The sequence below is a fragment of the Dermacentor albipictus genome, chromosome 7 (assembly GCF_038994185.2).
Source record: "Dermacentor albipictus isolate Rhodes 1998 colony chromosome 7, USDA_Dalb.pri_finalv2, whole genome shotgun sequence".
Lineage (NCBI taxonomy): Eukaryota > Metazoa > Arthropoda > Arachnida > Ixodida > Ixodidae > Dermacentor > Dermacentor albipictus.
In genome coordinates this window covers 91,673,456-91,700,538 of record NC_091827.1, presented here as the reverse complement: position 1 = coordinate 91,700,538, position 27,083 = coordinate 91,673,456, and the positions used below count along the sequence as shown (strand labels likewise).

General features: G+C 44.2%; 1 protein-coding gene across 4 annotated transcripts in view; it reads right to left on the bottom strand.

The window, feature by feature from the left end:
- Positions 1-1,526: 1,526 nt before the first annotated feature.
- Positions 1,527-27,083, bottom strand: part of LOC139048064 (phospholipid-transporting ATPase ABCA3-like) — a 176,055-nt gene continuing 150,498 nt past the window's right edge. For 3 of the 4 annotated variants that reach the window (XM_070522455.1, XM_070522456.1, XM_070522458.1), the window contains 3 exons: positions 4,400-4,959; positions 3,000-3,222; positions 1,527-1,888 (listed from right to left, as the gene is read on the bottom strand). In XM_070522455.1, coding sequence (XP_070378556.1) covers positions 1,664-1,888; positions 3,000-3,222; positions 4,400-4,959 — 1,008 coding nt within the window. In that variant the 3' untranslated portion in view covers positions 1,527-1,663. Of the gene's footprint in view, positions 1,889-2,999; positions 3,223-4,399; positions 4,960-27,083 lie in introns of those variants that run through there. The other variant, XR_011507473.1, reaches the window with a different exon arrangement.

Here is a 27,083-nt window from a genome sequence, read left to right as displayed (position 1 = left end):
ATTGTGGCCATGCCCCGCAGTTGCCTCGCGAATGCGCGGGCGGACCGGAATAACCGGGCGCTCAATATTGCTTTACTTGCAGGCATGTTAAGGGGGCCTTTATTGTAATAGGCATAATACTATCTCTCGGTCATTTCCCGTACTGTGTATTTCGCTTTCTACGTCTGTACTCGACAGTTCCCGGCCTTTGTTAGATTCATTCCCCTTCCGGCGTTGACTTGCTTCCCTCTAGGCGAACACATCGTTTGAGTTTTCAGTGCCGCTGCTGGTGTCACGGCAATAAAATTAGAAAATGCTGACAAAAACTTTGAAAATTGTTAGTGAAGACAAACACCACTTGAAGGTCTGCGGACGACGCACTGAAAGAGACAAGGCAGCTCGTTTGCCCTATTTTTATTGTTAAGAAAATATTTGAAAGAAGCTATTCTAAAAGTATTGGATTAAATCTTAACAATGGCTCGATTGTCCCCGGCACTACTGTAATTATTGTATTTATTTTAGTCACTTTTATCATACACTTTCTTGAATGAGTCGAAATTCTAGTAAGATGCACTTTGTGAAACGTGTATCACTGTGCACTCCAGGTGCATAGCTGTCCGCAACCATAAACCTATTTCAAGTGATGCTACCCATTTTGCTGTGCAGAAAACAATGCAAAGTGAGCTTTGTAGCTTGTACTACCACTGCAGCATGAAGCCATGCGGTCTACAGGAATATTATGAGAGGTTCCTTCAAGCCCTGGAATCGGCCGTCAGTGCTTGTGGAGAACAATTACCGTTATGCGCATAATTGCCAGTAATATTCCTGAAGATAATTTTTCAGGTATAACATGAACTTAAGGTGTTGAGAACTTTTGCAGTAGACACAGAAGCAAATTCTTTTTTTCTACTAGTAACCAATTGCTAATAGAACGTCGATTTTATTTCTGCCTGCAAAAGTAACAGTGATGTGAACCGTTTACAAGTGCTCTATAAAGGTTTATGGGTGTGCTGATAAACACTGCATCATTTCGGTAAATTGGATGCAAAAAGCAGATTCAATAAAAAATTAGCATGGGCAAAGTCACAATTTTTTCGTTCATTTCCATAAAGTGTTTCAAACAAGACTGTCACATATGGTACGACCAAGCAAATGACGTTAATAATTGAAATGACTTCTTGGATGTGTGGGAACTTCGAATGAAGTAATACCTTCGAGTCGAGGCGCCTCGCACAGCGCTATAAAAATATTTCATCTGGTCCGGCACTCCAATAAAAATGGAACAATATTATTCGCACAGAACGATAACGGTCAAAACAACGCACACGCATATTACCGCACACTTCTCACAAAGCGGGACACACGTGTTCTATACCGACGTCTCGAAGCAAGCGCCATTAATCTTTGTAACCGGAGAAAACTACTTTGCCGTTAACAGTCATTAGAACATAGGCTCGGACGGGGAAGTTTGCGTTTCACGCAAACTATAGCACATTCGTAGTATCTAAAAGAAAAAAGCAACGCTCACAAAACACATAAGAAAACAGTGACGAAATGAAAAAGCATTATTAATTGTCAGAGGTCTGAAACCATGTAGTTCAAAACATCCTCCGCTGCCAGTTCTATAACGCGTTTCACTTTTCACGCACTTAATCTCTGCGACCGAGGCTGGCGAGCGCTCCGACTACATTGCGGGGCTCTCTCCGACATCTTGGCCGGGCGAGCCCTCGCCAGCCGCTCTGCGGGCGCGACCTCGTTCCCATCGGGCGAGCGCGTCGTACACGTGGTCCAGCGTGGTGTTGCTGATCAGAAACTCGAACAGGTTGAGCTTGCGCTTGATCGCCTCGGCATGCGCGAACAGCTCGTGCCACGCCAGACCGCTGTCCGCCATGTGGTACTCCAGGAAGCCCTGCGGCGGCGGATCCGGATTGAATTCCGTCCCCTCTTAACGCGATAGCGTTAAGGAGGCCGTGTCGCAGAAAATCCGGCGTCGGCGTCCACCGTCGGACATCTTTAAGGCAAGATTTTCGAAACACCCATACCCAGACCCTCCATGCGACGCAAGAAATTTTTCTGAACTAATTGAATTTCTCAAGCTCAAATGCGCGGAAAAATCGTAAACTACGACTTACATACAACCTACAGACATTATAACTGTCGGATTGTAATTTCACTATACGAGAAAACACCATTCTGTTACGCGAAAACTCAAAGATTCCCCTTCACACACACAGACCGGCCGCGCCGTCCGCTGGCGCGATGGGTGTCTTGGGGGTAGTACAATCTACTTGGGGGCCACGGAGCGGAACGCGCGGTAACATTTTTACAATTGCTAGCAGGTACAGCGGGGTGTGGCGGTTCTCGCGGCGCTTGACGTTTCTCCGCATGAGCGAGTAAGAGCGGGTGCGAGAGAATATGTGGGAGCCTTTGCGCCTAAATATGCGGCTCTGCCTAGGCACTACGCAGGAGGTTTCTTAGCGCGTGTTGCAACCGTTTGTACTTTAGACATGCCGGCATTGCTCAGTGCGACCGAGTTCGTTTACGCTTCGCTGCTGGCTGCCCGCGCGATGCGGCAGCGGGTGCGGACGCCTCACTTGGGGATCGCTGTCTGACAGGGCAAGGTTTTGACTGGTGTTGTATAAGTCGCGGGTCGCTTTTTGTCGCGACGATAGATTGCATTTTTTACAAGCACTGCTCCAGGGGAGCGCATGTAACCGGCAAACGGAGGCTCCGGTAGAGCAGCTGAGGTTATAATAAAGCAGGCGGTGCAGGATCTCCAGGGCACCCAAGGGTTGTTGTTTTGCAAGTATGGCTCATCAAGCAAATAAATATAAATCGATTTAGGCATGTTAAGTTTTGCATGCATACATACATACATACATACATACATACATACATACATACATACATACATACATACATACATACATACATACATACATACATACATACATACATACATACATATAGGGAGGAAACGAAGGAGAACAAGGACGCTCATTTATCCGCAAAGAGCGCACCTCGAATGCCTGCTGCAGATTGCTGTTGGGGAAGGTGTCACTGATGGCCCGCATGACTTTGCCTCGATACTCCAAGTCGTCTTTGTACTCGTCGTGCGTCTTGACGGTCACAGTGTAGCCCTGAGCGAACTTGGACCTGAGGTGCGTCAGCGTGCCGATGCACTGGAACTCGCCGTCGATCACGATGGCCAAGCGGTTGCACAAGCTTTCAGCTTCCTCCATGCTGCGTGCGGCCGTATTAGACGGGTTACTGGCATCGCGGTGGGCCGCTCGTGTAGCATTTTATGCTCCTTGAAGTTACTGCGGCATGGTTGTGCATGAAACAGCTGTCGCCCTGCACTCAGCAGCGCGATCATCCCATTGCTTCGCGTGGCTCCCCGCCTAAACGTAGAATTTCCCAGAGATATTCAGAGTGTTCACGAACACAGTTTCGGGTGACCCTTCTAACAGCAAAAATAATGCCATTATCATATATTAAGCTGATATGAACCATTGACTTAGCTGGTCTCCGAAAGTGATGACTGGGACAGTGATTGATTAACCCACCATGGTTCCTGAGTGCTATCAGTGTTGGGCTGCTAAGCACGAGGTCGCGGGATCGAATCCCGACCGCAGCGGCGGAATATCGATGGAGGTAAAATGCGAAAACACTCGTGTACTTAGATTTAGGTACACTTTAAAGAACCCCAGGCGGACTATATGTGCGGAGTCACCTATTACAGCGTGCCTCATAAGTCGCGGTTCTGGCAAGTACGACGCCTCAATTTAATTTTAATGATTCAATTATAAATAACGGTTTTGCTGCATTTTAGTGGAACAGAAGCATTAGCGTACTTTGCTTGAAATGTCGAACACTATTATGAAAGTACACAAGGCACGTGGAAAGATAGCAGCACCGCCCCTCAAATGCCTATGAACCTAATACATAACAGGTCGCAAGGCCTGTTTTCGCAGTTTTATGACCGTTAGCACACAACAGTTAGCAAGGTACCTAAATGGGAACACAACCCGCCGACGAAGGAAACTACGCAGGAATCGAAATATAAGGAAAGCAATTAAGCAAATTTGCCGGTGCTCTACCTGCAAAAGGTTGCTACTGCAGCGACTACATTCCTACGGTAACGCATGAATGGTGAGAAAAAAGGACGGAAGAACAAAGTGACGACCTACAGGCTCCTCTATGTGGACAGGACGTTGATCGTACGGAGTGTTCGAACTTTTTGTTTCAATTTTTTATTCTTTATTTTACAGAGGACTGTCTACTTCACGTATGTTTTCTATGGACGCGCTTTCATGTACCATGAACTTCAAGTACAATTTCGAATAATGGTTGTAACGTTCCCGTTATCTGCAGGGCGCTCAAATGCGCAGAACAAGATGGCTACGGAATAGCGACTAACCTTGCCGTCGTCATGATCACCGTGGTCTTGGCCACTTGCTGGAGCGCGCGCAGCGCCTCCCACACGGTCCTGCGGGAGACCACGTCCACGCCGACCGTCGGCTCGTCGAGCAGCACCACGGGCGGCAGACCGACCAGCGCCACGCCGACCGACAGGCGCCGCCGCAGGCCGCCGCTGTACGAGGCGACGAAATCCTGCAGCACGGCTTCGATGCCCACCAGGCGCGCAACGTCCCTCGCCACCGCGAACACACGGAACTCCGACACGCCCCGCAGCCTGGCGAACAGCATCAGCGTCTCAATGCCCGTCAGCTGCTCCATCAGCCCTTCGCCCTGTGGGCAGTAGCCCATGCCAGCGCGCCAACTGGCCGGGTCGCTGCGCATCGTGATGATTCCCCGCGGCGTCTTCATCAGCGCTCGGCCTCGGTCGTGGGGCAGGTCGGTGGCGAGCATGCGCAGTAGAGTGCTCTTTCCCGAGCCAGGCACTCCTAGCACAGCCAGAACCTCACCTTCGGCGACGCTGAAGGAGATGCCTTTGACGACCGTCCGGTTGCGGAACTTCTGCGCGCCGCCATTAGGCAGACTTCATATAGGGAGCGTTCACGTGAGATCACGGACGCCGTTTTGTTATTCCTATTCACAGCTTCCAGCGGGTTGCACACAAGCGGATTGAGCGCATAAGGTGGCATGATGGCGTTGATGCTGTTAGTGCTTACAACCTATACGAGTATACTTCTATAGTGTGCACGTGTTCACCGGTCGAACAGTGATTCTTGCACATCAATTGGAATTATAGCAAAGCTAAGGTAGCAGGACTCTCAAATCTGCTTCTGAATGCCAGCGCTCGTAGATGCTAGTAGAAAGGGGAGTAAGAAGTCGGCAGGGTGGTCCGCGTTGTGCGGTAGACTGCACCGGATAACTGACCAGTTGAGAAGGCAAGCGCGCACTGCCGGAGCAGATGTAAGATGGGACGAGCACAATGGTGGGATGTGGTAGGTGAAGGGTGGTGGGAAGAGCTAAGGACAGCTATTGGCAGGGAGTCACTTTGCGTTATTAGACTTTCGGGTCATTGCTTAATATGACGAGAAGATGTCTGCTGCTCAGGTACCTGTGTACTGCATATTGACGAATTGACGATACCTCTTCACGTGCCAGGTACGTATCTAGTGGAAGATGTAATTTGACGGAGAGGTATCTTTAATCCAACGTACAGTTTCAGTCAAATCCTGCATAATATCCTCGACATAAGCGGTATGTTCTCAGTTCAGCTCAGACCACTTCATGGTAGCGTACTATCAAGCGAAGGCATGCGCGACCAAACGCGGGCGACTCGCTGGTCACGGCTGTATGTGGCCAATGACAAAACACAGCGCTTATACGCAGTCCTGCCAAATTGGCCACCATAAAACACGCCGAAGCGTTGACGAGTACGGTTTCATAGGAGAAAGAATACCTAAAGGTGAAAGGAGAGAGCGAATACAACCGAACCCTGATGTATCAAACCAGCATATAAGTAATAAATATTTAGAAGGAACAGTGGTTAAATCCCTTTGAAAATCGTTGTATAAAATTCTTATTTTATATACCAATTTACGAATATGTCACTTTTGTGTAATCCCTTTCACGTTCGATATATCCGGGTTCGACTGTTGACTGAAGAAAGAAGTCGTCGCCTCTGTGAAAGGATATTCTTTTGATGGGAAGGTGGAAGTGCTCTGAGTAATCACGGGGTTGCGGAGAGCAGAAAAGACTGCGTCGGCTGGGAAGGAGCAAGAAAATGGCGTGAGCCAGCGGAAGAGTCCATTTTTTTTTCTGCGGCAGTTACCTCCAATTATTTCTACCCGCCGCGTTTTGTGATTGTGTTCTTGCTGTAGAGTCACGTGGCCGCGTCGGTGAACGCTCTTGGTGATGTCAGTGATGTTCGATTCCACCGATGTCACCAGAAATGGCAAGAAGCCAGTGCAACTTCGACAACCCATGTGATTGCGACGGCCACACAATGGCGATGAGCGGCGGAGGGCCGCCATGCGTGATTTATCATGTGGGCGCAAGTCCGCGCGCTGCATAGCTATGAACCTGTGTCGATTGCGTAGGTTCATCTTTTTGCTTCCGATACGCTGAATTTAGTGAATCCTTGAATTACGACGTTGCACTATAATGAGCCACCAGGTAACGCTCGTTGATTTAAACATCTGAGCGTGTGCCAACGGGGACACGCGCATTGAAGTTCTTGCATGTGAACTAGCTACAACTGCAGGTCTAGTTCCGTTTCTTTTTTCTCCAATTCTCTCATTGCTGGCGAACGTTTCCTTGCGTAGCCAGGTCATCTACTCGTCGTCATTTTATGCGCAACATTTACTTAAGTGCTTGCATTGAATAGGGCTGCAAATAATCCCATGTACTTTTGTAGCCATGATATATTTTCAGTTTCTTTAATCGCTTTCGCGTGTACATTGAGAAATGAATCCATTGCATTCCGTAGTTGAGCTATGTTGAAGGAGTGATTTCAATTTTCTGGTGTGTTGTTCACCCTGCTACGTGTAGTGTGTGCAGTTTCGTACACTTCTGGCTTTCCTGTTTAGTGCGTCGATTCTTCTAGAATTCCAAGCCCAATTTATGGCCCAGCTTGCATGACGGGCTAATAATATCGCCGACGCGGGAGCTGTTGGTTGGTTTGAGCTCGAAACACAATTTCCCACAGTATGTCACAGAAATTGCCAGTATACTTGTTACTTGTAGAAGGAGCGAAGTTGTGTGGCATTCGCGAAATTTCCGATAGTGCGAAATCTCAGGTAGAACGTGGCAGTGTCAAGTTTTGTGGCAGGTGGAAATATCTATGGTTTTCAGTACTTGTAATTTATTAATGTTAGTAAAAGTATTGTTAAGTAATATAAGTGCTGCATAGCCATAAAATTATGAAAGAAATCAAAGCAACATGACAAAAAGACGGACATTTTGCGTTTGTGAAACTATGCACTACGATGCACTAGCCCTATAATACGCCTTAATAGGACCTTTCTTAAGAGCTTTTTCTAAAATTATCTAAATTCTACAAAGTATTTTATTCTCACCTGTCGTTTTTTTCTATGCATCAGTAAAACGGGAGAGGGCGACACGAATAGCAACGCCACCAAAGAAGGCAACTTGAGTGCAACTTGACAGTGGACCACGGCATTAGTAAGCAAAAAGCACGCTAAGATTGGTTCTTCATTGCAGTGCTTTAATATAATATGCTTATGATGAACCACACCCAACAAAGTTTGTTTTGCATGCATATTTGTGTTGTGGGACAGAGAAAGGGACGAGTGTTTGCAAAACTGCTCACATGCGGATGACATTGAAACAGTTACACGCCTTGTAATATCACCACAGGTACACACACATTTGAGAGCACTCTTCCTCATTTGTGCCGATTTCTCAAGATTGCGAAGACACTGAATTAGTTTAAGTGAGTGTGAAAGGACGCAAGTGGAGCTGAATGCCATTAGTGTAAGGGCTGGAAATGAGTGCCCCTGAATGCCAGCTGGCGATGCGGGCCGATTACTTATTACGCGCAAGCGTCAAGAAATAAGACTGGAATGAACCACAAGCACAAGCACACTGAGTTCATTTCGAAGAGGCCAAGTATATGTGAAATGTGCTTGTGAATCACGTGCGCAATACAATTGAAGGTTTTTTCCTCGCTTTAGGCACTTCGTCAAAGAAGTACATCTGTTCGTCTTTACTGTTTTGTCCTGATTACTTTGTTTACAGTAAGTATGCACTCATTTAATTCCAATTAAGTAGGGACACCCTTTGTCGTAACAATGCCAGTGGAACTTAAAATACAATGGTATGACTTCAAAGGTCGGACAAAGGTGCACTTACTCCCATGAAGTTTGCACACGCCAAGTGTTCGATATGGAATGTTCTGTATTTTGTAATAAATCATCGACATTTAATTTTATAACAGTGAGATATGCTCTTAGAGAAAGGAGGACCAAAGATAGGAAAACAGGCAGGTTAGTCACTGTAAATACAAGAGAGCTACTCTGTACTGGAGAAAGGGAATAGAGGGAGTGAAAGGATGTAAGAGAGCCGAGATAAAAAAAGCGGGGTGGAGGGGGACACTGCGTGCAGATTACTGCGATGCAGCGAACTACAGCAACAGCCCACATGTCAAGCAGCAGGGCAATGCAAGTGTGTTGAGCGCAGTCTGGACAATAGTTGTTTCGCCGCAACGGATGCAATTCAGCGCAGTCTACATTGGTTGTCTAGTCGCACCGCAATGAGGGTAGTCACATAGTAAATCATAGGATCGTTATCACGCAGCTTCCGATGTTTAAGGTAAACATTGAGACATGTCTCGTGCAAGATGACTTCTATATTTTCCTTGAACAATTGTTGATCAAAACATAGCTCTAACAGGGCCAAGGTTAAACAGTTTCCGGTGCCGTCTAACATAAAGTAGAATTTTTCGTTCCTTCCATGTTCGAAGACCGCCTAGCGGCCCAGGAGTCATGAAGACAAAGAATTCTGAACATTTACGAAGGTTATCTGAAGTGTTTGTGATCGCGAAGTAATTATGTCAAAATGAAATCCATACTTGAAACTTCTTTTCTCTTTTTGGTTATGTATAGATAAAGAACATATATATTTATTCGTTCACCAAAATAGTGCGGCGTGTTTCCTAGGACAATATATTTTTATGCTGCTTGGCTACCAAAGAAATTATTTACTTCAAATACATAGATTTCTATGCAGCACCTGCATTGTTTCTTTTTGTCATGAATAGAATAGTCAAGATAGCTATCTTCTAAATGAGCCTACGTGCACCGCTCTATAAATTCATCCTGATATAACCTTTCTATAGTGCATTTTATTAAAACGCATGGGAAAATAAGACTTTAGCGTAAAAGTTAGGGTATATGTTTCTTCTATTCTTGATCTTGTACTTGACTTCTATTTTACATAATTTTTGTTAGAAAAAAAACTATTTTTTTTTTCAACGAGAAGAAGACAAACTGAGAGGCACAATTGTTGATGGTAACTACCGCATGAAATTCATGCGCAAGTTCTTGCATTATCCTTGTTTCACATTTTTTCACATTTCACACTGCCTATTTGCTTTTGCACTTCTTTTTCCAATTTGTCGCTTTTTTGCTTTCAGAGCTTGGCATATAAGTCCTCATTATTTGTTAAAAATCTAGAATGAAACTATGCTGAACACTTTGTATATGTATTGCAAATAAATCGTGCTCCTTCTTTGAAAAACATTTTCTGTGTCTATGTATGCATGATATTGTCTGCATGAATGTAGAGCACACTTTCAGATCGAGTACTCACTTGATCTTGGCTTGTATGTAGGGTGCAGCAGATATAACAAAAGTGGATGCCTTCAACTAATGTACGCGATACGTAAATCTCAATTCAATGACTTCTTCGAGATAATTGGGTGCGCATGCGCACAGCTCACTTCAGCTGCGTGCAACAAATTCCTGGCACACCTTACTTTGCTTCAGGCACAGCCCAACGGCGTCGTGTCGGGTTAATATAGCGCGTGCCCTTTAATACAGTCGGCGTCTTGTTCTTTTTTTTATAACGACATAAATAAAAGTTGTTCGTGCATGAATATGGCTGGTCTTTCGCACGGATAAATTCATTGCATCACAGATAGCAGAATGTGCTCGTTACAGTGGTGCTGATCGTACAAATGCGGCACAAGGCAATGTTCAAATCGCAGTTATTCGAGGATAATTTTACGTCGGAGCCACCGCACTTGCAAGGCTAAGTACGAAGCCGCTGTCTGTTTCGCCATGCCTGCAAAATCTCGCCTGATTGTACATTTCTAAAGAGCTGAATTGCGGCTCCTTCGATGACACTCGTCGTGGTAACACAGCGGCTTTAGCCTGTCGGCCATGTCTGTGCCATTCTGACGCAATGAAAAGCAATAACGCTTGTGTCATTCTTTGGGTGAGCAATAAGGAACCACAGATGGTCACAATTAATCCGGAGCTCTCAATTACAGCGTTCCTCCTGATGCACTGAAGTTTCGGGTTGCAAAGTGCCACAATATAGCTTGTTTAAACTTGTCACAATTTCTTTCCTCTCTTGCTTCGTTTAACCTTGACGCAAATGCGAGTATGGTAACGTTAGCTAGTCGCCACGTCACAAGGGCCCGGGACGTCAAAAAATGAACACCAGCTAGCTTCGGCAAAGCAGCGAAGCTTCCGATATTTGCAATACAGTTCTGGTAGGCCTTCGAATGTAGATACCGACGAGCTTGCTGCTTGAAAATAAACATTAAGTCACTAAGTACAACGGAACGATATAAACAACATGGTTCGCGAACATTTTTCTCGACATGTACTCCTACTCACAAAAGCTCTATATGTTAGGGTTATGAACAGAGCATGCCTGATGTGGCCAAAGGAAGTTAATAGAAGTACTTGTAGATTCAACGAAATGAGACGTACCGATGAAATCCCGCCCGCTTATTCAACGTTTCAGGATAGCGGACCAATATTGCCATTATACCATCGAGCAAGCGCAACTTTGCAGCATATGCAGTTACCGATAGTTGCAGGCCTCCATGCTGACAGAATATCATTGTTAACAGAACCTTGAGAACGTGCTTGAAAGTTTATCAGCGAAAGCCAAGTTCCCGATTAAACAATGTGTGCAGCAAAACATACCCAGCATAGCCTTTAAACACAACGCATAGAAGAACATTGGCGTGGCGAATTAGTTTTTACTTTGGCACAGCCCTTACAAAAATGACTTTAGACTGTCTATAGAACCTCTATACTTTTTATAGACGACCTTGCCTTTCTAAAGATTTGTACTTTTGTTGAAACAATATCTATAGACTGTCTATAGACGAAAGTCGATAAAGTTTCTATTTCTTTTTGTCTGTTCGCGATCTATAGATGGCCTATAGAAAAAGTCGATAAGGTGTTCGTTTCTTTTTTGTCTACTTCCCCTCTATAGACCACCTATAGACAAAGTCGATGCAGTCTACTTATCTTTGCCTATTATTTGTCTATAGACGAAAGTGGATAAAGTTTTTATTTCTTTTTGCCTATTCGCAATCTATAGAAAAAAGTCGACAAGGGGTTCGTTTCTCTTTTGTCTACTTCCCCTCTGTAGACTACCCATTGACGAAAGTCGATGCAGTCTATATTTTCGTCTATATTTGTCTATAGATTTTCTATAGACGAAAGTCAGTAAGGTTTTTATTTATTTTTGACTATTCGCAGTCTGTAGACGTTCTATAAAAAATCGATATGGTGTTTGTTTCTTTTTTGTCGACTTCCCCTCTATAGACTACCTATAGACAAAAGTCGATACAGCCTGTATTTATTTTTCTCTATTATTTGTCTATAGACTTTCTATAGACGAAAGTCGATGAGATTTCTATTTCTTTTTGTTATTCGCAGACTATAGCCGGTCTATAGAAAAAAGGAAGATAAAGTGTTTGTTTATTTTCTGTCTACTCCCCCCTATAGGCTACCTATAGACGAAAGTCGATACAGTATCTATTTATTTTTGTCTATTATTTATCTATAGACTTTGTATAGGCGAAAGTCGATAAAATTCTATTTCTTTTTTGTCTATGCGCTGTCTATAGACGGTCTATAGAAAAAAAGTCGATATGATGTTTCTTTCTTTTTTCTCTACTCCCCCACAACAGACACCTATGGACGAAAGTCGCAAAGATTTCTTTCTTTTTGTCTATTTGCAGTCTATAGACGGTCTATAGAAAAAAGTCGATAAGGTGTTTGTTTCTTTTTTGCCTACTTACCCTCTATAGACTACCTATGGACGAGAGTAACGAGAGTCGATAAGGTGTATATTTGTTTTTGTCAATTCCCACTGTACGTAGTTCTTCACCAAACAAGCACATGCACACATTCACGTACGCACACACACACATAATATATATATATATATATATATATATATATATATATATATATATATATATATATATATATATATATATATATATATATATATATATATATATATATATATATACAACCGTAACAATATTACATATATAGCAGCGCGACCATCCGCTCGAGTCACATTAAGAGTAATCGCGGGCTTCTTCACGCGCGGAAAAACACTTCTATGGAGCTCGTGTTGAAAGCTGTATCGGAAGTTCCTACTGTTGCACGACAATTTTATCACTGAGAATTTTCATCTCATTAAAATAATTCAGAAATAAATTAACGCTAATTATCTAATCAGGGGAATGCAAAAGAATAATCTGAGCATCTTCAAGCAACCACAAACAACATTACATTGGTTCGCTACAGCTACATAGCATTTGCATATTTAAAGTCTGGCTCAAATGAAGTCAAACATCCCGTATACTTCTTTGCAATTCGAATTATTTTCCACGGTTTCGTATATCCCCGCCGGTGAAGGACATGGGGTGGGACGTCACCAAAGGTCATGTTAACATGTGCGAACAGCCCGTATACCGATTGTGGTTAGGCGTGAGATGAAGTAGAAAACAGCCGGTACTCTAAATTTCTTATGGCTTCAGGTTTACATGCCGTCTATAGATTGGCAATAGACAAAAGTTGTTAATCTGGGCTCTACGCTGTAACCAAGCGCAGGTACCGGTGGGTAATACAGAGCTGCGTTTGACATAAGCCACTGAAGTTGTATACTGCTGAGATTGCTGTAGAGCCTATTTGTAGACTTTAGTATATACAAGCGTATACCTCCGTATTTGTTGACCACATGATATTATCTACGTAGTCACTCTCGGCCATACGAAGAGTCTTCACAGTTGTCATAGCATAACTTTTGCGACAGTAGAATAAAGAAAGCAAAACGCCGATCCAATGTTATGATGTTATGATGCCAACTTTAGCTACAAGTGGATTCCAAACAGGCATCAAGTTAACAGCACAGAGACTCGCAATGTTCGTAGCTGACAACGCGGACTTTGTGAGTGTGCGATGAAGCGATGTCGCACATGTGGTGTGCGCGTTGTGTGTCGTCCGATTGTCAGACACTTTTCCCATTATCTTGATAACTCGGCTGCATCACTAGCATCGGGCGGTTTATCGTTGACTGATATTCTGCACTATAATCTCATCAAAATATCTCATTCACCTAAAATATGTGACAAATTCTTTGGGCCCACACAGTATTTTGCAGGTGGTATGCGTACGTGGCCACGCATGTGAGAGTACCTTATTGCTGCACTGACCTCTCATCCACGTGTTCGATCGCACAAGTTTCTAGGCGTCATAATCGACAGGGACTTGTTATGGAGCCCTCACGTATCATATGTGAAAAAACGATTGATTGGCATCTGCCACCTGTTCAAGTTTTTCACTGACAAGATTTGAGGAATGTCGACAAGTGCCACGTTAAAACTATACAGGGCGCTTTTTCTAGGCTTTCAGCGATACAGCTCGCTAGCAAAACCAACACAGTAGAACGAATCTATGCAGAATACAAAGTGCTCAGGCTCAAGCACTCCGGATCTGTGTAGGCCTGCCTCGGAGTGCATCCACAGTGGCCACGATAGAAATCGCTAGAGACTACCTTGTCAAGACCGACATTGAAATTGAAGTGCTCAGGACTCATATAGGGCATCTAACTAGGACTCCTCGTCACCGCTTAGCCTTTCTACCAGCGGACAGACCTCGAACATCTTTCAGCCAAGCGATTACCGCACATGATGAATCACTGCCATCTTGTTTCACTCCGGCTGCGAGACCTTTGATTCCTCCATGGTGCCTCACTCAGGCAAAAATCAACCGCACAATACTTGGCATCACGAAAAAAGCTGATGTATCATCACCAGCCCTTAAACAGCTCACACTACTACATAATTTTTGTACGAGAGCTACCGTGGCTCTACACATATATACACTGATGGATCTGTCTTGCCATACAGCTCCGCGGCGGCAATCGTGATACCAGCGACAACCACAACAATCACATTTAAGACGACTCACGCGACAACATCAACAGCAGCAGAGTTCGCAGCACTTACTGTCCTTCATTATATTGGTAATGAACAGCCGCACAAGTGGATGGCATTCTGCGATTGCAAGGCGGCACTGCAGTCTCTACTGTCACATTTACGACGCGGACCGCACGAGCAGCTAATATTTCACATTACAGAGACGTGTATATAAGTGATGCAGGCCATGAAATAACCTTCCAGTGGCTTCCAAGACACTGCGGGATTAACCGCAATGAACGGGCCGATCAAGCTGCCCACTCAGCACATATTCAGGAGCACCAGGTACCAATTCCACTTTCTAGAACTGATACAGCACGAAAGCTCCGCTTGCTTGCTCGGCTGTGCACCACGTCGCAATGGAATGAGCCACATTTAAGAAATACTCGACTCTACTCCCTTGATCCAACATTAAAACTCCGAGTGCCATCACAGCTTCGCCGTAGAGACGCCACGCTCTTGTATCGACTGTGGTTGGGTGTTGCCTTCACCAAAGTCTATGCATTCCACATAGGGATGACCGACACCGCAACCTGTGACCACTGCGGCCATGGCGAATCAATCGACCATATCTTGTGAGCTTGCCCGCAATACAGTCCACAGAGGGAATGCCTTCGCCACGAACTTGACCAACTGGTGACCAACCACTATTGGAAAAAATAACTTTGCACCACCGAAGGGACCTAACATCACAGAAGAAGGCCGTACAAGAGCTACTACGCTTTCTGCGATCTACCGGCCTTTGCGAAAGCCTTTACCTGGAACGACTTTTGTGTGTGTGTATCGATGCGTGCGTGTTTTTCTTTTGCTTTTAGCGTTTTCCCCTCTGTCATCTTTCTAATCCCTATCTCCCATCCCCAGTGTAGGGTAACCAACCGGAGACTGATATCTGGTTAACCTCCCTGCCTTTCCTCTTCATCTCTCTCTCTCTCTCTCTGTTGACCTATCATCGGAATGGAAAATTTGCACTAACATATGTGCGGGCATCACATTTCGCGCTACCCTGGAGGACATGCTACAAATGCGCGGTATTACTCATCGTCCCCGGCGATAATGCAAGCTCCTGAATGGCCCTGTTACGGCTTTTACAAATAGCGCATTCATCCATGTGTGCGTTTCAGTATCATATTATAGCCCACAGCATTTGTAATACAACCTGCCAGCTCATTTCCTTCGTTCATGAAAAAAGGATGAAAAATGGAAAAGAAATACAACCCGTTCCGGCGTGCATGGCACACAGAGAGAGAGAAAGAAAGATAAAAAAAAAAGAAAAAGGCGCACAAATTTCTCGGAGCGCGCGCGCCCTGGCGCGCGGAGTTCCTGCGCCTGCGCAACGAGCGCCATCTGTCCGCGTCAATTTGAATTCTCAACGAGTGCGCCAGGCACGTAAAGGCTTGTAGCGGTGTGCGGTGTCTGCCTGAACGTTGGTGTCTGTGTATGCGTGTCTTCTTTGTGGCATCACACGTCACCTACACTGACCGGTAAGCTTTAGCAATGATGTTTTGTGCCAGTAGCTCATGATTATGTGAGCGCATTTCGTAGCGCGAACCGGCCGCATGTAGCGCAGGCAACTCGAACCTAATATCGGTTTTTCATTTTCATGATTTCATAACGCGCTTTTCTTCTCACTTCTACTAATGGAATGTTTTACGGCAAGCGATCGCTCACGCTTGTTGATTTTAGCGTCGTAGTTGATGTGCGTAACAAAGGAAGTACACCATGTTTTAACTTGATACTGAGCTATCACTAAGCGGATTGTGTGTGTTGGGCAGCCAGTGTGGTAGATCTCATTTCGCGGCGCTCGATCCGGCCGCGATGGATGCTGCGTCGCATGTGCAGTGAAATTCTCGTGACACGCTTTACGTATATATCTCAAAATTGTGTTAGCATGAGGAATTTTACTACCAGCGTACTCGGATGAAAGGCCATGTTTGCGGGGCATGCATCAGCAGTGTTTGCGCTGCCGTTTTCGTATAGGTCAAAAGCAGCAGTATTTTTAGGTTCCTGGCAACCAATCTAAATAATTTTGGGAAGTCTATCTGCAACCACAAAAGCTTTTGGAGCATGAAACGTTCGATAAGCTCACTCACTCGCAGCTTCGCCACTTAGGCAAAAAAATTAGAGAACAATAAATTAGTCGCTTCGTGAAGCACCTTTACACGTTTCAAACTGAAGTCATTGCGTTTGAAGGTAGTTAGAAGGTTTCTTTTTGTGTGTTTTACAAACAGCTTAGCAGCAGAAGTTATCTTTCGGGCTATATGAAAAGCGTTAAGCACCTTTCGATGCTTCGGTGTCACGCAGTTTACGTACTGTTAATCACTAGGCAGCTGCTGGCGCAGGTTCGCATTGTATGGTATGAAGCCCTTGTCGTGCGTAATAAGTGTTCCGGTTTTCATTACTGTTGCATTTAGTGCCGTCGTCTTGGAGAGACTGTATGTTGTATGTGCTGTACAAAAAAGAGAGACAGATTATCCATTTGGTGGCCTTTTCTTGTCAGATAATGCGCAGATTCTAAAAATAATTTACTGGACATTACACTTGTTCTACCCTTATCAGCACACCTAAGAGATCGTAACATGTTTTAGTTGATAAATAATCTTATTAATACGCCCCCATTCATGTGCATTCTACTGAAAGTGTGGCAAATGTATTCAGAAAAGGGACATTGCAGACGGTTCTAAGCACAAATAAATTGCAATTCTTAACGTGATTGTTCAAAACTGCAGTCACTATGCTGAGCATGTTCGTTCGGCACGGGAATATTGCATTAACACCTGAAAAATGTGCACAGTCCAGCCGGGTATCATTGTTTCAGAAATTATTATTATAGCAATTATTTGGGATGCTCGCGTTTCTTTTATTTTCATAAGTGCACTGTATGTCACATGAACCTGTCTTGAATCGTTGCTGGCACCAGAAACCATTACGGTTGTATAACTGCTAATCATACTGCAACATAACGAAATATCCTAATGGTACTGATTAATATTGCCATGTAGCTTTTATTCACAGGTAAACAAAGTTAACTAGAGGCATAAGTGATGAGAGCAAATTATATGGAAAACTGCTATTGAACCCTAAAAATAACTCATTGAATAGTTTTCCCTCACACTGTTGCATTTGCTTTACGTGTTTGTCTCTGTGTCCTTGCCTTCCGTGCTGTACTCGTGTGGCCATCAATTACGAACTTGCCCAAGCCCTCTTCAGCTTTATTAAACAAGGGATTCAGTTCAGTTGACTCCAATACTGCACGTCAAGAGACTGACGTGTTGTTCGTTTTATCTAAATATTAGGGACTGGCCGTACTTGGCAAGCATTAAACCACAATATATTTTTGTTGCACGTAGGATGCGGATGTAACAGATTGCCAGAAAATTTTCATGAATACAGAAAAAGATCGAGGAATATTAAAATGACCACAAAGGTATGCTGTTTTGTGATATGTCATACAAAGTTTCCAGAGACTCTCTCGGTTACATCTCTCGGTTTTTAAAGCGTTTCATCTCATAAAAAGTTGAGGGAAATCGGTCCTATTTATTGAAAAAAGGAATGAAAGTCAAGCATACTGACATGGCATTTCTTACTCAATTTGTCTTTTTTCCATTAAGTAAAAGTCCTCAACCTCGAAACCCTAAAAAAATGGTCATCTTTGAGAGCAGCTTAACTAATTTACTGGGATAGCATTCATTCGAACTATAGCATCAGTTTTGTTTCCTAGGATGTGCATATCTGTAGTCCCATGGCACAAAGTGCGCGCGTGGTAATTCGGGTGCTCATGTGGTATACGTAACTTGGAAACCTGTTAGCGTGCCCAAGAGGCCTCATTACTTGAAAGAAAGTAAGCGACCATATCAATACAATCAATCCATCTGCCTTCAGTTGAAGTTATGGCCAATATCCCATTCAAGAGTACGAGAAAGACATTTAAATGTGTACTAAGCAAAATAAATTAAAATCTTTCGCATGATACTTTGAATACTCCAGTCACGTCTTCTGAGCACATCCCTCTGCACGGGCATACTTAACTACCAGCCAAAAAAATGTACAGACAGTCTAACTGGGCAACGTTTCAGCAATATAACAGAGATAATTTGGGATAAGTACATGAATGCATCATATATGTTCTTGTCATAAAAGGGAACACAGTGTTGAACAAATTGTTCACTATACCATAAAATAAGACATTGTATAATGGTACTGATTTGTATTGAGAAGCAGCCATTTGTCATAGCTAAACCACATTAAGTATTCACTTAGATGGTTTTAGCAAATATGTTAAGCGGCTTATTGAACATACAAATAACACACGCTTGTTGTTTTTTCCTCATATTGCTGCATCTACTTATTTGCAGCATACACCTGCATCACCTTTGGGTCTAATGACACAAAGGCCAAGGCCAGCCTGGCGATGATGCTTGCCAAGGCGAAGTATAACTATTTAGTCTCTTTCCATAATAGCATAAGACATGTATTGTAAGGAATTCATCTAATATATCCTGCGATATAAACAGTTAATTCATTGCCGCTGCATTTGTTGTTTTTTTTGCCCTGCATGATTCAGCACTTCAATCCTGTCTGTTTATGCAACATATATGGGAGTACAGCTGGTTCAGCAGCATTAATAATGTACTAACATTATTGCATAAGTGCAGATGAAAAGAAAGAGGTGCGCATGCATAAATACATTCGAAATTTTTTGCTACCACATGTACACAAAAATGTAAACTAGCTTCGAGATAGCAGATAGCTAAGGACTTATGGCCTTATACACTCTTTGTAGACTTGTCTATAAAATGTCTGTGTTTATAGACTGTCTTTAGATTAATGAAAATTAATGTTTATTGACAAATGTCTGCAGAATGTCAGAAAAAAGTGTATAGGAATATATAGTTCTGTTTTTGTAGACTGAAGTCTATATAATGTCTGTACAGAAATGTCTATACGTATTCTATAGATATTTGTTTATGGACATCTTATGGAGTTCAGTCTACAAAAATAGATCTATATAGTTCTATTTTTGTATACTGAAGCCTATGGAATGTCTATAGACAAATGTCTATAGATAGTGTATATACATTTGTCTATAGACATTTTAGAGATTTCAGTCCATAAAAGTAGAAGTGTATATGTAGTACTTTTGTACACTGAAGTCTATACCATGTCTACAGACAAATGTCTATAGATAGTCTATAGACATGGTGTAGACTTCAGTCAACAAATATAGAACTGTATAACCCTATACACTTTTCTTCATAAACATACTGCGGACATTTGTCTACAAACGGGAATATTGATTAATTTATGGACATTCTATAGACATTCTATAGACTTCAGTCTGCAAATGCAGAACTATAAGCCCATACACTCGTGTATAGACATTCTGCATACAACTGTCTACAAACAAGAAATTTTCATTATTCTATAGACGTCTATAGACTCGGACGTTTTATAGACTAGTCTATAAAAAGTGTATAGCCATAAGTCTATACACTGTCTATAGACTAGTCTAAAGAAATGTCTATAGGCAGTCTATAGACTTCATAGACAAATGTCTATAGACTGTCTATAGACTTTCTATAAAAATTTTTGTAAGGGAGCTTCCATGCTCCATAATCTTACACTGCTTACCCTTTCCGCCCACATGACAGCTATCGAAAACAGTAGTCGTATACTGCTGCCCATATACATACATCTTTACTATCACCACCAACATAACCGTCGACGACAGGAACATACACCACCCACGCTCACCGACAGTGAACAATTCACATGAAACGAGAGCCTCGGAAGCACAAATGTATGTACAAATAAATATGTGTATCTTGTGTGCAAGTTTGGTAATGTAGTGTTGTATTTTGAGTGTTTGGTTGTCATGCGATGTACCCAGGCTTGATTCCTAGTGCCTTTATCTTTGTGTGATGTGCATTATTAATTTTGGGAAAACCAACTACAAACCTCGTATAAGGTATGGAAATTAGATTATTGAGTGTTCCGAAGAAAATTTGCAATGCTTCTGATTAAGGTAGAAAAGACAGTTTCGCCACACATTTCCACTAAATTGGAACTCGGTGCCAAGTGCGGTCGATTTGGGACTCTAGGAAACATCGCGGATAATCGCAGTATGACATTCTGGAACACTTCGTTGAAGGGGCCAGGAACCACCCTTTGCATCTGGCGAAAAAATACGGTCCGCGGCTGGCATATTATTGTGTGCACATCTCAATGGAATTCCGAGGTCGTGCACGGCGCGTGGATCTCGCAAGCGGAGCGTGCCGCTACGAGTCTACTGGCTTAGCGCACTGCGGCTCGCTGAGGAGAACCGTGTTCGCTTACAGGGAAGCTGAAAGCTTTTCCAGAAAAAATGAGTGAAGGGCAGTACGTCATGGTTTTCAACCCTCTGAATTCGAATATCGCATAGAAATTGAGCAAAAGAAAGCGCAAACATATTTTATTTCCACGAAAAGTGCAGTAGCAGACACGCCCAGCTCGCGCACTTCGTTTCCGCCTGTGATTGGTCGGGTGCCTCGTGACGTCGACAATGGGGCTGGTCCGGACCGACTGCTGCCGCTACACACGAAGCACGGTGCAAGGTAGTTTGGTGGTGTTTTGCTGAGACAGTCATGGAAAATTTCGAGAGCTTGCGCTTCTCTGAGGAGGTCGGCGTTAAGTCGAAACTCCACGAGAGCGATTTTGCGCGCGACGGTGACGGGCGACGGCTTCGAGCGACAAAACGGGCCGTCGCTTGAACAGATCGCGCGTGTTGTCGCTCCATCGCTCGTTTCTAGAAATCTAGAACTCGTCGCTTGTCGCCCGGAAATGCTATGAGCGACTATACCAATAGTGCGAAGCCGAAACTGGATGTACATTACTCAAACACTACTGTTTGTCCTACTGTTCATCGCACGGAACGAGCAAACTATTTAATTTTACACGTGCAAGAATAAGAACCTAGTGCAAGACCTTCGGAAATATTTTATGTTCCTTCTTCAGTAAAATACATCAACTTAAATTGATAAAGCATGCGGCACGCTAGTTTCGGCACGTATATTGCTGCCCTCATACCGGGAAGCCGTCGTTTAAAGCAGTTGCTTGCGTGGAGTTCGGCTTGCAGGCGACGAGTGAACGCGACAGCCATCGCCTCGCTTGTCGCGCTGTCGCTGTCGCGTGCAAGATCACTTGTAAGGGGTTTATACTTTACTCCCTACATGTACGAGCCGATTGCGAAGAGCCGGCATCTCCAAGGAGGAAAAAATGCTGGTGCAAGCACTGCTTTCCACGCAAACGAAGGCGAAGCGTTAGAATCTCCTTGTGGTGGAAATGTTCTTTGGCGAGTATGTTTTTTGCTAAGCTGCATTCAGCGTTCCAGTAAGTACGTTTCTGGGCAAACAACTGTAGTGTTATGTTCCTGCATGCCTCCTCGTAGAACGTAAGCGGTGATGCGATCTTCGGCATTTGTGTGCTGCCCCAAAGCTGTCGGCAATCTACACAGACGATGTAAACGCGGGAAAATTTTACCGGCTGTTGAAGCACGTGTAGTATAGAACCTTCATCAGTGCGCCATCCGCACGCTACTCGTAACCAGCGAATTCCGTCGGCTACGTGAGATGGTTGGTTTCTCTATGTGTGGGAGAGGCTTTCCAACACATGGAAGCTTAACGCTTGCACTGATATGGTAATTGCATGCAGGCTGTTTCACAACACACGTGCGAATAGAGAATTCGCGGCGCTTGGCGATGAAACCTGCGTCAAGGGTGGGAGATCAACATGCACCTTCCGTTCAGCGTTCTAATTATTATATTTTTAGGCCAACCCAAAGCACGCATTATTGATAAACTCCGGTAGTAATCATCACGGAAGTGATTAGAGCACAACACTGTTATTCTTGAGCGCTTGAAGTTGTTTCGCTTCACAGCAGCCTCCCACTTAGCTGAAAGCTTCTTGTCTTGCAGGAACTAATGGAAAATCGGAACATCGTCGCGGCCACTGGTGTTCGTGCAAGCGTAGGCTGAACAGAACGCCGGCATGATCGGCCTACAAGTTCAATTGATGGTGCTCACGTCAACTACCACTCCTATATACACACAAACAAAGGAATGTAGGGTCGAGCGAAGCAGATAAGGACGGCACGCACGCATAAATAAGCCCGGTTACGCACGGTCGCGGACACTGCGAAGGAGCGGAACACCAGTGCTGACGTCACTACGCCGCGGTTTCCGGTCTCCGCTCGCATCGTCAGCGTCAGCAGCAGTGCGCGGCGCTCGACGGGAGGCGGAGCTACAGCGCAATTTTAACCGACGATTGCATCGCTCCTAAGTAAAAAATCACCCCCCCCCCAAAAAAAATTTTACCTTCATGGTTTATAAGGTTCCTGCATCAGTATAGGAACGTGTTATTCAATTCGACAGACTCTTCAGCTTCCCTTTAAATAGAGGGTGCTGTACGTTTGGCGCGTCATAGGCACCAAAATCGCAAGTAGTAGCGTCTACGTGAACATCCAAAATCAAATTTAAACTGCGCGCCAGGTTGACGTTCCGAAAATCCAGTTCCGGCGTAGCCTTCGGAGTGCAAATTGAAGACGGAGCGGAAGCACCCCGACCGGTATGTCTGATTGCCATTCACTCCGCTTCTGCTGAGCGCATTGAAGAACCTTTTGCGGCAAATCATTTCAATAGTCTAATTTAACTTTAAAACGCATTTCTCGATTTCGATAAAAAGTTGTTCAGAGCCCCTTTAAGCAATTTAGGGCTCTAATGTAGCCTATATAGCTTCGCGAAAGTCGGTGACTTTATATGTGCAAGCCAAGCTTGCTTATTTGTCCCAGAATCAGACTTTCATCATCAGAGTTTCGGATAAAGTGATCGATGTTTTCAAAGCTCATTCTGAAAAAGGCTTCGAAGCCTATCAGTGGACCTAACAGAGTTGTATGGCACCATGTCCCACACTCACATGCTTTTAACCACCGAACTGTTCATTTATATGGTAGCATGACGCTAGCGCTTTCTGGACGAAGCCCTGAACTCACACAGTGAATTTTTAGAGCTTTTTTTTTCAATTGACCTTTACTTTTCATTTTCTTGGACTACGCGAAGTATCTGCATAAGGCAGGACCGTTTGTTATCGGCTCATGCATTGTTCTCATCCTCAGTTACTTAAATGTATTACCTCTGGTATTGGCGCTGTCGGCTAAGCTGGAAATCGGGAAAAAAATATATTGCGGGCTTTTACTTGCCAAACCACGACCTGATTATGAGGCACGGCGTAGAGAAGGAGTCCGGAAAGGTTTGGGCCACCTGCACTCTAAAAACTAGGAAGGTTATCGCAGGAGTGAAGCGGCCGGTTCACTCTTCAAAGCGTCGTTTTACTCTCGCAAAATGTCGAGGAGAGTGAAATGCATTGTTCACTCTGTCACCAAAGAGAGAGTGAAATGTGCTTTTCACTCTCCCCTTCAGAGAGAGAGAGTAGAACTACTCTTGCGGCAATAGAGAACAAAACGTAGCGTAATCTTCTGCTTCAACTGTAGGTGGCTGTCCCTGAACATGGCAATGTATCATTCATGCACGCTGAGCAAAGAACACATCGTTTTGCTTCTAAGATGATGATGCTGTGTGGTGTTTTGTGGCGCAAGGACCAGGTTTGGCCAAAGAGCGCCATGACAAGTGGTAATGTTAACGATGTATTATGGAAGATGTGACTTGGCTGTAAAGTGGCCTAAAAATAGTCGCTGTAAAGTGCGTAAAATCTACGTGCTATAAAATTATGGTGATGACTAATGACGAATACTATGAACATTAAAATCCATCGTAAAGGAATGATGCATTGTTTAAAATATGCGAGATGTTAAGTTGCTTACAGCAATACTGCCTCGTCAGAGCCCTTGAACCACAAGGGCCTAGAGGCATGTGCTATTCAAAATAATTATCGCAGCGGCATCCTCTGAAGAGAGGAAGCGCTACGAACGTGTGGGGCTAATAATATGCAACACAACATCTTTCAAAAAACCTAGGACGGCGTTGGTGTCAAAGAGTGGTTCTGGGCCAAGTAACATAACAGGATGAAGGGGGATGTGGTGCCGGTATGCTAAGAGAAAATGTTTTTTTCTTTCGGATTCGGCTTCCCGACACTCCGGTAGGACGTGGAGGACGGTCAGCCTCTCCCCGCATCTAACACAGGTTGGAGGCTCGTTTCCCGTGTGTAAGAAGTTATGTGTGCCAAAAGTGTGTCCTATTCTTAGACGGCAGAATAGGACATCTGTCCGGCGGGATTTTGTTACAGGAGGCCAGAAACCTAATTGTGGCTTTATTACATGCAGTTGCTTCTAAGAGAACAGGCCGCCGCAGTTCAAAGGAACGCGTAGCGAGCGCTCTACTTTTTCACTCGGATTTGCTCCACCGCGCGCGCGCGCTCAAGATCGCGGAACAACACAGCACCGGAGAAAGGTGATCTGTACAGCGAGCTACACCGCCGCCGCGAAGGCCAGCCAACGGAGATCGTATGTCAGCCATCTCGCGTCGCTACGAAAATACGACAGTCGTTCGTCATGCCTTGGATATAACAGCAAATCCTCCACGGTAAGTGAATTCTAACTTAGGTGCACATTCTCCGTATATGTCATGCTATCGCCAGGAAGTCGTCGCTGCGCTTAGCCGACGCGATTGACTAAGGACTAGGCATACGCGCTGTGTCTCTCCATGTCAATCGAAAAAGCCAGTCGTCGCGATAACTGCATGTGATTTTATCACGTTGCCGTTGACCGTAAGAGCTTTAAAGATCGCAAACGCTGCCAGTACTATGGTATGTTCAATAAGACGCCAGGCGAGAGGATGCTTAAAATGGTTCGTTCACCAGCCCGTGATTCCGAGCCTATGCGGAGCATGATTAGCGTGCGTTTTGTGTGTTTGAATTTATTCAGTTTAGCAGTCTACTGTGTACGGAACGCTGTTGAACTAAGGAATCGCATAACAGAAGGCGTCATCTTGCTGGCAGCATGCTTTTTTTATAAATAAACCGCGCGCTTGACGGTGTCTCGCGCAGGGGGAATCTGCGACCACTGAAGTTACGTGCAGCACCAGTGCTAGTTAGAAACTTTGCCGCAGGCATTCAGCTGCATGCTGCAAGAGGTCAGTTGGGCGCGTTATCTTGAACTTACTGAAAACGCATGAGGAATCCATGTTTTATGCTGAAAAGAGTATGAACCCCATATAAGCGATCTTGCGCGCGGCAGCTACAAGCGACGCGATGGAGATGGCTGTCGCGTTCGCTCGTCGCCTACAAGTCGTACTCCGTGCGAGCGACGATATTGAGCGACGCCTCCCCGGTGTTGCCGGCATGAGGGCTGCAATCGCGTGACGCGTGCTTTAGTAATTTACGTTGATGTATTTTACTAAAAAGTAGCATAAAATATTTCCGGAGGTCTTGCCGTTGGTTCTTATCCTTGCACGTATAAAAATTGAATCATTTGCTCGTTCCGCGCTACAATCGGTAGTATTTGAGCGATGTATACATCTAGTTCCGGCTTCGTGCCATTGGCTAGTCGCTCATAGCACTTCCGGGCGACGAGCGATGATTTCTAAATTTCCAGAACCGAGCCATCTGTTCAAGCGACGGCCCGTTTTGTCGCTCGAAGCCGTCGCGCACTAAATCGCTCTCACAGTGTTTATCCCTAAGACTGAACTGTTTTTGCTCATGTATTGAAATGGTGTGATTATAGGTAGGTCTGGTTTTGTCTCCTGTTGCGGTTTTCGTGCACGGTGCGAAACTGAAAGGATGCTTATGTCTACGAACTCGGTGAATTGTCGAGCAGCTAGTTATGCATCGGCATCGAATATAACGGCTGCTGTGTGGAATTACAATTGCAAGGGCGCTTTGAATACGCTTATTGTTTTGGACATGCCTGTGCATTTACTAATATGAGTTGGCGTGTCAGAGTTATGTCATATGAATATCTAAATCAGCCTTCCTTTGGGGGTTACAAGCGTAATGTGTGCATTTTGCTATTGCATGGCAGATCAAAATATGTTTATCGCTTGAATATTTTTAGTAGAGAAATAAAATATCAAAATAAAATGTTGCTTTAATGCCGTGTTACCAGTCTGTCGTACACAGAACAATAGGCTGGTGTAATGAACCAATAACTGCGGTTTAACTGCAACATTTACATGCCTTCGGGAATCTAAAATGCTAGATTTCAAAGTGCAGCAGTAGTCGGGTCTGTCAAAAATGAACTCCATTGTGCACCTCATACACGAAAATAAGTTCATGCCTTTTAGTAAGCTTAGATGCAGGCCGCAGAGAACTTTCTTGTTAGTATTGAAATGTGGGTAAGCTTGCCATAACAAGCCTCGTTGCCCTTTTTTATAGGCACATCCATATATCCATTGAACTGAAGGACAATATTTTCATCCCTACTGAGCATCATGTTTGCAGCTATAATCCTCAAATTATGGCTTCAGCAGTGGCACAACCAGGGATGGTGCGGGGGGCACTGGGCACGTGCTTAGGATGTGTCACAAATGGTATTTGCGATACACCAGGCTCATCACAGACCTATGATGTCTGAAAATGACCAATATTCTATTCATTAGCAGGAGTATTCTAACATTCGTGCCGAACGACGATGAACTGTCCGTTATTTCTTTTTTGTGTAAATCTAAAATTGAAGTTAATTTAGCAGTTGACTGTTGCAGTCATTTGGATGTTTTGCATGCATTTC